Raw genomic sequence first — 13,593 nt, forward strand, 5'->3', positions numbered from 1 at the left:
TTTGTATGTAGTTCAGCGTTCCTGAAACGGTGGAGTTGTTCGGTAAGTGGGGTGAAGTAATCACATAATTTTTAGAATCAAGTTTTGAACTACAAAGTACCTATTTTGCTTCTACTAAACTTTACAGAAAGACCTCTGATGATGATTTGTAACAATACCTCTTAAATTTACTAATTTCAAAAAAATTCTATTGAAGATACCAAGGATCACGCAGCAAGCAAAATTCTGATTCAATTAAAAATTGGTTTAAGCAAACTCAACGGAATTATTGTTTTTTAAATATTCTTTTTGCATTACTGGTACGACCTCGAAATCGTTACCCAGCTTTGTTGTCGAGGGGTTGTATAGCGGTTTCTGGGTCTCCGCATTTAATCTTTTGTTAAACTACAATGCGGATCTCAATGATGGATCATAGAACAGGGAAGAAGGCTTACATTAAACCGAAATAGAATGTCCTATGGTATGGTTATGCTATCACGCTATTCATAGGTTGGACCCCAGGTATATAGTCAACCCACCTTACAGTGTGGCGGTGATGTTACGGTACTGATAATTCTAAATACACAAACTGTTTTACATACTCCATAATAAATGAAAACTAATTCTGAAGTCATAAACAATCTAAACAAAACGTGGTATTATATCGCTGTAATTTAAAGTAAACGTTCAACGAATTTCTTAATATTTGAATATGTAAAGAAAAGTGAAAAATAGAGCTTACTCAGTAACTAAGTGTCAATTTATGTAATTTAAAGTCTAGCAAGAATCTTCCGTTAGGTTTCTATAAGATGTGGAAAATTCGGAGTTTTTTCCAATTATGGAGTTTCCTGGTAATTGTAGTAAACAACTAACCAAGAAACAGCATCTTATCACCAATTAGAGAAAGTGCATTGATTTCGTGGTTGAAAAGCAATAATATATTGTGTAAACAACGTCAGGTAGACGTTTTTTTAGGTTGGAACAATACCGAAAATAAGAACGGGCCATTGTGTATGTGTGAATATTTTAATTTAGTTGAAATCTAGAGAATTTTATTACAAATAATCACGGAATTGATCTATTTGTCGATTTTAGCTTTCCTTAATTGCTTAATTTTTTGTTTAAATTAAATTCTTCGTGTGAATTTATTTATTTAAATTATAAGATATAAAAATTGTGCGTTAGAATGTAAGAAACATCTGGTCGTTTTGCGATATAAAAGTCATCGGACCTAATTTAATAAATGCACGCGTTCTTTCTCGTCGCTAGAAGAGATAACAAAAAGACAGGTGCACGATCCTTTGACGGCGTAAGTGGGGACGCGCGTCCCGTTCTGTTTTGTTGATGATATGGGTAAAGAGCGTGTGTTTCTCTGTGCGTTAATGTTGCCAAACAATTACTATTTGTTTAAAAACGCAGTTTCGCAGTGCAGAAGTTGATGCGGTTTGTCCGTTTACGAAAGAAGTTACGTTGTCGTTGGAAAAGCAGTTCGTAGTGCATAACTAGACATTGTTAGAAGGTTATTTTGTTTAATAAAAGTCAAAGTGTCAAAGATAAACACGTGTTATCGTAAGCAGATGTTAATTATTTTGAAGACGCAGTATTTGGTTAAGTGGGGACTTTTGGTCAAGCCTCTTTGGTGATGGACGTTTCAAACGTAGCCGTTTGTTTTGGTATATACTACCGTGTTTGAGCGTATTTGAAAAGGCAGTCTGTCTTGTTTAATTGTAAAGTTGCGTTGAAGAAAGCTAAAGATTGTTTTCGCCGTGCTAAAATTGGTTATACAGCGTTTGTCACTGAAGAGAAGCCTTTTTTAAGGCTTTCAAGTGTTCCGGTGATTCATAGAGTCCAAATTACGACCCTGATAAGAGTTAAGTGCACTCCGCTTCGCGTCGTGCCACTACTCGTTGCGCGTGCTTTAAAGACTTGCTTATACACTTGTATCTTAATATACTATTAAAGGTTCTGTTAGTACCTGCACTAGTTGGACAAATGCGCTTGTGGGTGGTTTAAGTGACAGTTTGCCATTATACATGGCAATATGTAACAGTTTATAGTGATCATCACTTGATGTTCCGTTATCAATTTTAAAATCGCTTAAAAATAAAATGTAGTATACAATTGAGGGTTCGTAAAAAAATGGGGTTGGAGTGAATTATGTATCTTAGTATCTCTGTCCACTCCGAAACTCATTTGACAAACATGAGGTCGCAAAAACTGCAGTGTAGCTTTTACTGATCCTGGAGAAGATTTTTTCCCGATCTTATTTCTACCACCTGCCATTTGGTCAATTGTTGGCGCGCTGTATATTCGATTTATATTTTCTTTACATTTGTACCCTACCAAGAGGTATTAACATTAAATGGAAGCATTGATTAACGTAGTACATAAACATTAATGACTCCCTCATCTTAGTATCTAGAAACAGCTGGATTATTTATCCAAGATTACATTGTGTAGTTAGTGATTGTAATAAAGGTAGGCTTTATCAGCAGAGTATATGTGACTGTTAAATATCGTTGTACAGCTAATTTTATTCGCACGCTGCCTCTAGGAAAATGTGTACATCTGAATGTTTATTTAATGTGCATCGACGAGTAAACACAATTAACCGCTTCAGTTGCTTGCTTTACTGTTGACTCTTTGGTAAGTATACATACAATTTAATATTAGGTATCATAAATTATGTTTGACGAGTCAATGAAATTGATGACAACAGAAATATTGTCCAAAGGGTACAAGTGTGCAGTGTAACTTCCAATCAGGAGGGGAGGGGGGCGTTTCTGTTAGTTTATCGAGTTGTTCGTATTTTTTAATTTTTTTTTAATTCTCAAGGCTCTCCATATTATTCAGACTCCGATTATTTAAATCATTCACACTCTTCGAATAATTTAGATTATCTATTTGACTTTTTTGATATTTCCAAAGGTCTATAATGACTCATGTCATCACTTACAGATTGACATTAAATTAAAGTTATCTATAAAAATTGAAATGTTGTATTAAGAGATGATTTCGGGTAAAATTTAATACAATCCTCGTCAGTAAAATGTCATTACCTGACCCGGAAATTAATTCAATATTTCATCGTCATTTTTCTAATTTTTATGTAAATAACTATTATGATAATTCTGAGGAATACGACTCCACAGCATTTTCCAAGTCATCATTCGGTAAAAAGCGACATCCTCTTAAGCGTTTTTGTTTTGTTTTGAAAAGACGTCATAGGGACGGGGGAGAGATCGGGAAAGATACGGTGCCTTAAAACCGCGATAGTTGATTGGACAATTTATGCTTTATGCACGCTACAGCCGTTGTGCAGAAGCAGACGTTCAAGTTCTTAATTGTGTCTTTGTGGACATCCTCCATCCCTTTGGCTACTCAATTATGAGAATTACCAAAAATTTGTAACCATAGCTCCCCCCTCCCCTTCCCGATATAAATTTGTGTAACGCCTTTTTAGGTGGTAGAGAGCCTTTATAAACCAATTGTGTGCACTCTTGTTTTATGGGAGAGTGGATTCAAAGGTTTTCCACGCTTTGGATCATTATGAATACATTCCTTCTCCCATTGTATTTTTATCTAATGCACCTTTTTGTAGCTACGTTGCTTATTGAGCATTTAAAAATGGTACAATAATCTTAATAGTACTGTAAAAAGTTAGCTGGGAGAATGATCCCACCAGTCTATCTAAACAGATACGTAGCAATACAGAATGGGAAAATAATCTTACGTACACAGCACGTTCCATTCACATTAAAACTAAAAATAGTAAACAATTTCACACTACCGTGTTTGGTACCGATTTATTTATATATTGGCATTATTTTCTATTTTCAGCCATTTTAGTGTTAGTGTACAATGGTGGCTCGAATATTTCTTGAAGGACAACGCTTATCAAATTCCTTTGTACAGTGGAAACGTCGCTGGGTGCTTTTTTCGTTATTTAGCGTTTTTGTAGTATTATGCCTCCTTTTGGAAAACACACAGGAACCTGCTACTGCCATATACATCGACCGTTTAAGTAGCGCACAGTCCCTTTTAGTGGAATTGCAGAGGCGCAACCGGCAACTTCTGAAGATATTGAGAGATTTTGAAAAGATGTGAGTGGCGCGCCATAAATTACAGTAATCATCATTTAGGTTGCAGTGACATTACTATCGATAAAGAAGGGACGCTACACGACCTAGAAGAACGTCTAGAGATACTTTCCTCGTCAAATGGAAGTAAAGTTCCCTTAAAGAGACCCTCCACAGAGTACCAACATTTGCAAAGACATATAAAAAATAATATTAACGAGTTTTGGTATTTTGTAAAGGCACAACTCCAAAAAATGAAATCGGAAGCTGCGGAATCACTAAAACCGACTTTGGATGACATCTTAGCGATGGCACTAGATCATACGCAGTAGGAGCGAACGCTTTATACTAAAATGTTACTCATTATCAAATTTGAAGGGCTCTGTTAAGCGATATTGATGAAGTGATGCAGAAGGATGGTTACAAGGACTGGAGACGAGCAGAAAGAGATGATTTAGCTGGATTAGTGTGGCGACGATTCAATTATTTACAAAATCCCCAGAATTGCAAAACAGCAAAAAAATTAATTTGCCATGTTGAACAGGTAAGTTTCCTTTTATTCTCTTCTACAACCTTCACAAACCTGAATAACATTATCAATTCACCTCTGCTTGGTTTCCACGCGTATATGCGGTTAGAGAAAGTATTTACAGATGTAAATCCGTGAGATTTATTTTCTGATTTGGTACTATTACTTAAAGAGTAAATTTTTTCATGTTTCATATGCTAGAAATCATTATGTTTAGAAATACAAAATGTGTTTCGGAAAAACACTAAAAACATCCTCTAACTTAAATTTTACCCCCTCTCTATGTCGACTTGCTCTTCTTCTTGTGCCTTTATTTCTCCTCCTTTTTTTCAAATCATCCAGTTCTCTTTCTTTTGGTCTTCGTCTAATATTTCTTTTTTTGCTTTGTTCCGATTGTTCTACTTGTTTTCGGCACATATACTCCCTTCTTCACTCCATTACTTATTTCCTCTCTCTCTCTTCTGGATACCTTAGTTTCTTCTGGGGTATTGATAACATTATTTCAATTTTTCTGATCCTTTCGAGTTTTTCGGATTTGTTTTCTTTCAATTCTTTAAAGAGTTCCATTTTTTGTTTTGCCTTTACTGTTCAGCACCTTCCTTGTATTTCTTTTTTAAAATCTCACTGGGTGTTCTTCACTTTTAGTCCTTCTAATTACTCAATCTTTCCAATTCTTTAGGTTCCTAGTTACTTCCGATTCATCACTTTGCCCATTTTTTCCGTGTCTCCAGATTTTTCATCACAATGTCTATTATTCTTTCGATTCGTTAAATTATCCCAGTTTTTAGATTTCTCAAATTCTGTACTACTACAAAATTAATCGGATATTTACGGTTATTCGGCTTATTCGGTTTTCCGTTCGACTTTAGTCTTTACTTTCTATTATTCATAGGTTTCCCATTCTTTTGAATTATATACATAAGATTCTTCAAGTTTTCAATATTCTTATAGTTCTTCGGGTTGCTTCTTTTCTTCAAATTGGTTTGATTTTTCAGTTTCTACGAGTCATTTGCGTGAACTGTCGATTCCTCTGCTTCTTCTCATTTTTACATTTCTTCGAGTTTTTCAATTATTCTCTTTGCTTTCGATGCTTTGGATTCTTCAAACTCATTAGATCCTATAGTTAGTTAAGTTCCGTCAGATTTTTCCTCAGATTCTTTCGATTTTTAGCGCATTTTTGCAAATTTATTTGTAAAAAAGGTAGCTTTTAATCCCACTATGGCCGGCCGGCTGGCTGGCAGCAAATGAGGACCCGTAGAAGATCGAGGTTGAAAAACGAGGAATGTACAGAAACCTATCGGGCCGTGTGATTAACAACTTTAAGGACGGGGCTTTATGATGTGGAGACGGCGAGATTTGGGCGCTATTACCGAGTGTGATATACGAACGTGGTCTTTCTCGTATCGCCTATAAAATCCCGAGCTAGGAGAAGTGTCGTAAAGGGTAGATAAAGTGAATAAAATCATTGTGCATTTCAATGACACGCCTTTCTTATTAAAAATGGGACGCAGAGCCCGATATAAAATGAACTTCAGAACAGAATAAAATATTGTTGCCATGGAAACGACGCGAGAACCTAAACTTGATATTTTGGACGTCTAAATTAAATACCTACAGAATTTTCAGAAATTGTACGATAAAGGGAAATTTATCTCGTGAAAGTTAATTGGTTAAAACACCCCTTTATCGTCTGGTATAATAAATAAATATTATGCAATACTCCCCTTTTCTGGCACGTATACACATTTTTTAAAGCAATAACACAAGCCAATATACGATTATTATTATGTACAGACAATAAATGGGACACAAAGTAATATAAATGGAAATCCCCTTTGTTTTAATCAATTAAATCATTGCCCATAGAATGAGAAATCAATCAATATCCGTGCGATTATCACAATTTATACTATATTGATTTATTGGTCCCTTGCGTTCTTATGCACATGCAATTCAGATTCTAGATGCAACGAAAGCTAATCAGACAGGCACGTATGCACAAGAGAGAATTTTGTTGCATGGCGTTCCTGTCTTAATACGGAGCAAGTGAACAGCAGCAACCGATTAGCTCCCACATAAATGCCGAACAAGATTGAATTATTACTTTGATGTGAAGTGGTGCGATGCCATTAAATGGACAAGCAACAACAACAAAAAGAACGGACAGACGCTATTGAATTAAAATGCCTCAGTGAAGAATGATTACTCGTATTACAATTTGAACCCAATGTTGCACAACGATCCCTTGAATTTTTGCGAGCAGCTAATATAAAATGGTTGCCACTCAGTTTCAATAAGATTCAAAATTCCTCTTTATAAGAGGTCGGAGAAAATCCACATTTATAATGTCCACTTATTTTATAATAAATTTATATAAACGGATCAAAATGTTCATAATATGGCACTTAATTATTCCAAGGCTCAAAGAGATTCTCAATGCTAATTTAGATTAGAATGCCGTGTAAATTCGCAAATAGAAACGGTCCTTGTTATTACATGTTTGTGCAATGTATAACAACAAATTTTAATGGATATTCCGCTCACATTTTCTCGCTCCCAAACGAAAGCAGTATAAATGAATAATATAAATATAATACCAAAAACATGTCTATATAAAGTCTCCGACCGTTTAAGCTAGGGAAAATGAAAACGAAATTTGACATTTTCAGTTTTTCGGTTATATTTCAGAAGAAGGGGAGTGGGGTTGGAGGAGCGACGGATTTTAATGTTCTCACTCTAAACTAATGAAATAGGCACTCTGCGAGATAGTTTCACCAAAAGCCAAATCTACCAACACAGAGCTTTGCCCCGATATTGTAAAAATTAACCTGTTAATGGCCACGTTTATTTCGCAGGATTGCAGTTATGGTTGTCAAATTCATCGTCTGGTGTCGTGCTTTATTGTGGGGTATGGTACTCAAAGAACGGTTATACTTAAATTTGAGGGATTTGAAGGGGTATTTAAACCTCTCAGCGAGACATGTACAATGAATTACGATAGTGCTGACATTTGGCCTGGTAAGTTCATCCCTCTTGAAATTGTTTCATGTTATGCGTAAGATAGGAAAAGAAACTTTAGCGTCACATGGACTGATTTAATTTATCTGCTCAAGATTGTCAACGTACAATGTTAATTTTAGGAAAAGAAACTTCACAAGTAATTTCAATCCCAAATGTGCAATCAATGAATCCAAGATCCCAATATGCTCCTCAGGCGGTACCAGAAGACTTGGCGCCAAGACTAACACGATTGCATGGAAATCCAATCGTATGGTGGGTTGGACACGTTCTACAATATGTTTTACGCTACCAAAACAATACGACAGATTACATCGAAGCCACGATGCGAAGTCTAAAGCTAAAGAATCCAATCGTAGGGTACGTATTCAGTTCCAAAATATGACGGTGCTTAAACAAGTTTTAGTGTACACTTAGCAAAAACTGGTAGTGGGGATTTAAGCTTGACACTGGACGAGCACATGTGGGAAGTCGAGCGCTATTACAATCAGCTGGAGTTAAAACAGATTGTAACAAAAAGGAGAATTTATGTCGCTGCTGATGATGTTCAAGTAATTTCCGATTTAACAAAAAGATACCCTGATTATCAAGTAATATTTCACACCAAGAGAACGGAAACGTCGAGTGGTTTACTCAACTTCATTATAGATTTGCACATACTCTCGTTGACGGACTTTCTAGTTTGCTCATTTTCCTCCGAAGTAAATAATGAACTACAATGCCCCGTTTGTAAACTTTATTTTTCCAGACCTGCAGATTAGCTTACGAGTTGATGCAAACCAAGCAACCAGACGCCTCGGCAAAATGTCGATCGCTAGACGACGTATACTTCTACTCACAGCAACTGCACAATATGCGAAAAGCGATACGGGTACACCAAAGCGAAAGTGAAGAGGAAATTGATCTTGAACTGAACGACTTAATCGACCTTTGGCGTAACAATTGGGATGGTTATTCTTTGGGGAGAAATTTGCGTACGAACAGATGGGGGTTGTTTCCATCCCATAAAGTTGAAATAGAGATTGAGACTGTAAAATTTCCAACGTACTCTGAAATTGAGTACACTATTTAACAATTTTTTTCGGTTTATCGCCAATTTCCTCTTTCTCAAATTTGGCATAAAGGATACAATAATACCTACTTTACCTTATTTCACATTTTAGTAATTGCTCGAATCCTACCTTCATAACTTATTAGTTATTAAACTATCTGTAATCACAGTACCTATGTCAATTATTTGTAAGTATTGGATACCAACGGATCAAACGAACAATTAACCCTTGCCTAAATCACATACGACGTCTAGGACGAAGAGCCCTCAACTTACTAAAGAGATTATAAACTTATCTTAACTTCGTGTCGTGAGCAAAGATTACCAGTCCGTAATCTTTCCAAAAGTGTTCTTTTTTAATTTCAAATAGCGTACATAGTGTTATCGTATTAACTATTAATTCTGATAACGTGACTTGCACGGCGAACAGGATTTGCTAAACGGTAATTATCGGTGTATTTCAAAAGCTAATTAGCAACCCTACTACAATAATTAACTCCTAGATCGTTCTGGTCTAACTTACGCACAATGCCAGTGACGCTGGAAACAAATTGAGCAAAATAGATAAATAATTCCTTCTTTCGGCGGAAGTACTAGTTTATCGTTTTATTTAAAACAATGTTACAAATTTGTGGCCGTTTATAAAGTAGCAGGCCCTAAAATTCAACAAATAAGCTACTATTCTAATTATGCTGCTCGAAATTGCACGGACACTTTCATGAAACTTTCATTATTTCGAACGACGTAAGAATCCTCTTGTAAACAAATTTGGCGATTAAAGAGGAACGAATGGCTTAATTTGTATCCACCCTAACATTTTAACGAAGATTACAAACACCTTGGAAGATGCGTTGTTGTATTTAGGTCGACAACTACCACAACCATCAACAACAAATTAATTTCTTAAACCTTTGGCAGGATAACCCTCCACTTCTGTATAAAAAGCATGTATAATAGATCAAAACCCTACCTCTAAAAAATAATCATATACTGGTACGCATAAAATAAATGTCCCCGAGGGTTATAAAATGACCATCGATATTAGGATGGGTAGACCACCCCATTGATAGCCGAGTATACATTTATTTAGTATGGATTCCTCGAATGCTAAATATTTCGAAGTTAATATACTTTCTCATTCGGATCTCCGGACGAGACAGTATTCGGGGAACCCTACAAAGAGTGCAAAGAGCAGACTGAAAATAGGGATATGGAACGAAATAGATTGGATATTTTTGGAGTAAGCCAAGTAAACTGGACTGATACAAGAAGACGGAATGATGTTTTGCTACAGCGGAACTACTAAAGGCAAGAATGGAGTGGGCATTTTGGTCAATGAAGGAGTGGCGTGGAGAGAGTAGTGGAGAAAGTTATTTGTGAAGGAGAAGCAAGCACGATTAAGTACTGTACCAAAAAGTCTTTTGTTGTACAAGTGTACATGTCAACTAGTACTTATGAAGCTAACAAAATAGAAGAAATGTACGAGAAAATAGAATGTTCTAATGGAGAAAGAAGCGAGAGGTGGGTGCAAAATAGTGATGAGACACTGGAACGCTAGTATTGGAGAAGGTAGAGTGGACAGAGCCGTTAGAGATTGTGGATTAAGATCAAGGAATGATGCAAAGAAAAGAAGATGGTCATAGGCCACACTTGGTTCGATCATCATAAAGGGAAACTTTACAGCCGGAAATCCTCTGGAGACAGATACCGAAAGCGGATTGATTTCATTATGATTGAACAGAGATATCCAAATGGGTGAAAAATGTGTGTGGATTGCCACGTTCTTTTGTTGGCAGAATTAGAAATAGAATTTTTTTTTTTTTAATTTAATTTGTGTGCCTCGACTACTAGTGGCCATTGGCACGTCTACAAGTACCTTTACTTACAATGCACGTATTCTAATAATATTTCGCTTATTAGACTATTATGAAAAGTATTAATGTCACAAAAAAGAGTAAAGGAATGCGATCTGGTAAAATTAAGGGAGATGGATAACGAATATATAGGAATTCAAATGAAAAGGGAGGTTGCAATGAAGAATCATGAAACTACAGAAGACAAAAGGAAGAGTATGAAGAATGAGATAATCGCAGTGGCTGAGGAGGTGGGTGTATAGGAAAGGAAAAAAAAGCAAAGAAGCCATGGATAACATTTGAAATGATTAATAAATTTGAAGAAAGGAGGGAGTATAAATGGCAAAATACGGCAGAAGGAAGAAAGAAATACCGAATAATAATAAATGAAGGAGATAAACCAAAGGGGCAAGGTAGCAATGGCTGCTAAATGAATGCAGGGAGATAAAAGAGCTCCATCGAATAGGAAGACATCGTGTGAAATGACTATCAGTATATACCGGCAATCTTTCCTGGCGAGAGGTTTAGTTTTTTGTTGTATGCCAATCAACCTGTCCAATTAAAGAGAATGGGTAAGGGTATGTAATAGAACCGTGGCGCTGAACGTTTCTGGACAACGCAATAACAGTGACACCACAACTCATAAGAAGAAGAATACAATGCTCTTATACTTATCTCTTTAGGAAGGTGGTATACACTATATATAGTGTTACGCGTACCATTTGAAATAAGAATGACAGATGTCATTAGAATGCACAATCTTTCGCTATAATCTGTACGATTAAAGTTATGACTTATCTAACCTCGGTTAAAAAGCGACTTAGTCAACTCATTCAAACTTATTAAAATGTCAATTTAACATATGTTATAAAATAAATACAGGGCGGAAATCCAAACGGAAAAGTCCGGGAAAAAGGAAGCAGCAAAAAAAACCTACCGTAACACTAAACCGGAATGATCCCTTCGCGGTTACTTTACGTATGGGTCGCTGAGGTCTAGTGATACAAACTCACCGGTCGTCGTCCGTCATTTTTTATTTTGTCGTAATTCGAGATAAGTCTTAATTTGGGAGATGTAGTCGTGATCGAGAGATTTAGTCGTAATCGGGATATTCAATTCTAATTAATAAAAAGGTCGATTAGAAATGGAGAACAACGCCACGCCAACATGTGTGGCGTTATCTAGGGCGTTATCAAATACACTAAATCTATTATCATTAAATGAAATGCATAATTTCAAAAGGATACAGTAACATACACTTACCTAATCAATTAAAAGGTCGAATGCCTAAAGATATCAGTGCGCTTTACTGGATAATGTCGACTTATACATAGAATTTTTAAAATGCAAGGACACAGATAGTGAGGAATTTGTCCACATGTTGTCACAGATTTGAATTTGACTAATATTACGCTAGCAGTGCAATCTGTTGAGGAGACAAAATGTAAAAATCCCCCCGGAATAAACGGGTAGGCGACACATACAGGGCAACAGCCAGATGTGAATACATAAATAATTACTTATCATCCCTGCACTTAGTGATTAGTATAATTGTCCAATGACGAGTTGCGTCAATCATCATCTAGAAAAATAATGCGAATAAATTAGAATATAATCACAAACTACTACTACTTTTTAAGTGTGACATCTATTGGCGAACAGAAAAAAAGGAGGCTGCTTTGAAAAAAATAAAGTGAAGACCTGCTGAACCAATTCTAACATTTGCAAATAGTTTCCAACCTAAATGGAACGAGGATGTCCTGTCTTAACACATTTGCGGATAGACGAAAACGTCTAAATATTTTTTTGTTAAACTCAAGTTTATTAATATAAATACAGATTGAATTGTGTACATAAACATGATTTTTGTTTAAATTTTTGCAAAAAAAAAACAGAGGATGGATATAGCAGACACTGTCTCATGGCACAGCAATTTTGGTCTTGTGCAAAATGCAGGTTTCGCTGGGCACCCGCTACAGTAACCCCTTCCACCTCACCTGAACGAAATTTCGGCAAAATTCCATTTTTTTCTCCGCCTACTGGGACACCTTTTATATGCTTTCATAAGAATCATACGCAGATCTTGCCTGCTGAAGCCGGTATGCACTAATATATACGTATATATATATATAAAATACGTCTGCTATAGCAGTAATGCCGATATAAGCATGACGACTGTAGCAGGTTTGTCCGCCAATGTAAAAGGGAGGGTAATTACGTGTATAAACCAATTTCATTACTTGTAAGTGCGTTTCACATTATTAGTACTTAATCTAATTTTACTTTTTCAATAATGTGTCGCTGTTTTATTTCATAGGAGCGAACCGGCTGTAATTCCATTGGTAGCAATCCATTTACTTAGTCAGTCAGTTTTCCTTTTTTATACGATGTCATGCGGAAAAACGGGAAATTCCGCAAGAGCAGGATAACTTTTGAATCCTCGCTTTTGAGCTGCTTTGTAACAATGTTACGTATAACGTCCCTCTAACACAAAGCGTCGTTGGTGCTCTACTATTAGGATATTGCATTCAATTTGTACTTAAAAATTGACTGGCTCAGAAACATCCAGAATGAATTGATTTAATTATAGAAAATAAACTTTCTTACAACTTTTTTAGTAACTTCAAATACTCCTCGTACTATTTTTCGTTCCTAGCGCCGGAGTTAATAAAACTAGCAAACCTCCAGACTGATATTGAATGCAAGCATGAAAGCGTGGTTAGTCACAAAAGTAGAGTACGTGCTCGACGTATCTACGTCTCCTAAGAATGTATTTTTCACATACGCTTTGTATGGAGTTAGAACGAATTCACATACGATATAACTGACTCATTCACCATCGATGATAAGGGTCCTCATTTTTCAAACCTCAATATGAGGTCGGATGCGCCTAATCAATGATTAATCTATTATGTTGTGGTAGCTCATTTTTAAAAATCTTACAGTAAGGAGACGGTTAGGGGATGGTTCAGGTAACTCCATCGCTATGAAGTTCAATCAAACCTAACCTAATGACAGACTGTTGTTAACATACCGACAATATCGGACGCATGTAAAATCACCTTTACGCCAGCCGTCTAAACC

At 36.1% G+C, this 13,593-nt stretch overlaps 1 protein-coding gene across 2 annotated transcripts; it reads left to right on the top strand.

Moving 5' to 3' along the window:
- Nucleotides 1-1,882: 1,882 nt before the first annotated feature.
- On the top strand, nt 1,883-12,298 carry LOC116168330 (alpha-(1,6)-fucosyltransferase-like). 2 transcript variants are annotated; one of them, XM_031484101.1, is made up of 9 exons: nt 1,883-2,457; nt 2,507-2,625; nt 3,820-4,082; nt 4,129-4,386; nt 4,437-4,602; nt 7,443-7,605; nt 7,728-7,965; nt 8,012-8,306; nt 8,354-12,298. In XM_031484101.1, exons 3-9 carry the CDS (start codon nt 3,841-3,843, stop codon nt 8,675-8,677), a joined length of 1,686 nt encoding a protein of 561 aa, XP_031339961.1. In that variant the 5' UTR covers nt 1,883-2,457; nt 2,507-2,625; nt 3,820-3,840; the 3' UTR covers nt 8,678-12,298. The 2 variants fall into 2 exon arrangements, with proteins under 2 accessions (XP_031339961.1, XP_031339960.1); XM_031484100.1 differs by having other exon boundaries at nt 1,883-2,625.
- The last annotated feature ends 1,295 nt before the right edge of the window (nt 12,299-13,593 follow it).

The sequence above is a fragment of the Photinus pyralis genome, unplaced genomic scaffold, assembly GCF_008802855.1.
Source record: "Photinus pyralis isolate 1611_PpyrPB1 unplaced genomic scaffold, Ppyr1.3 Ppyr1.4_LG4, whole genome shotgun sequence".
NCBI lineage: Eukaryota > Metazoa > Arthropoda > Insecta > Coleoptera > Lampyridae > Photinus > Photinus pyralis.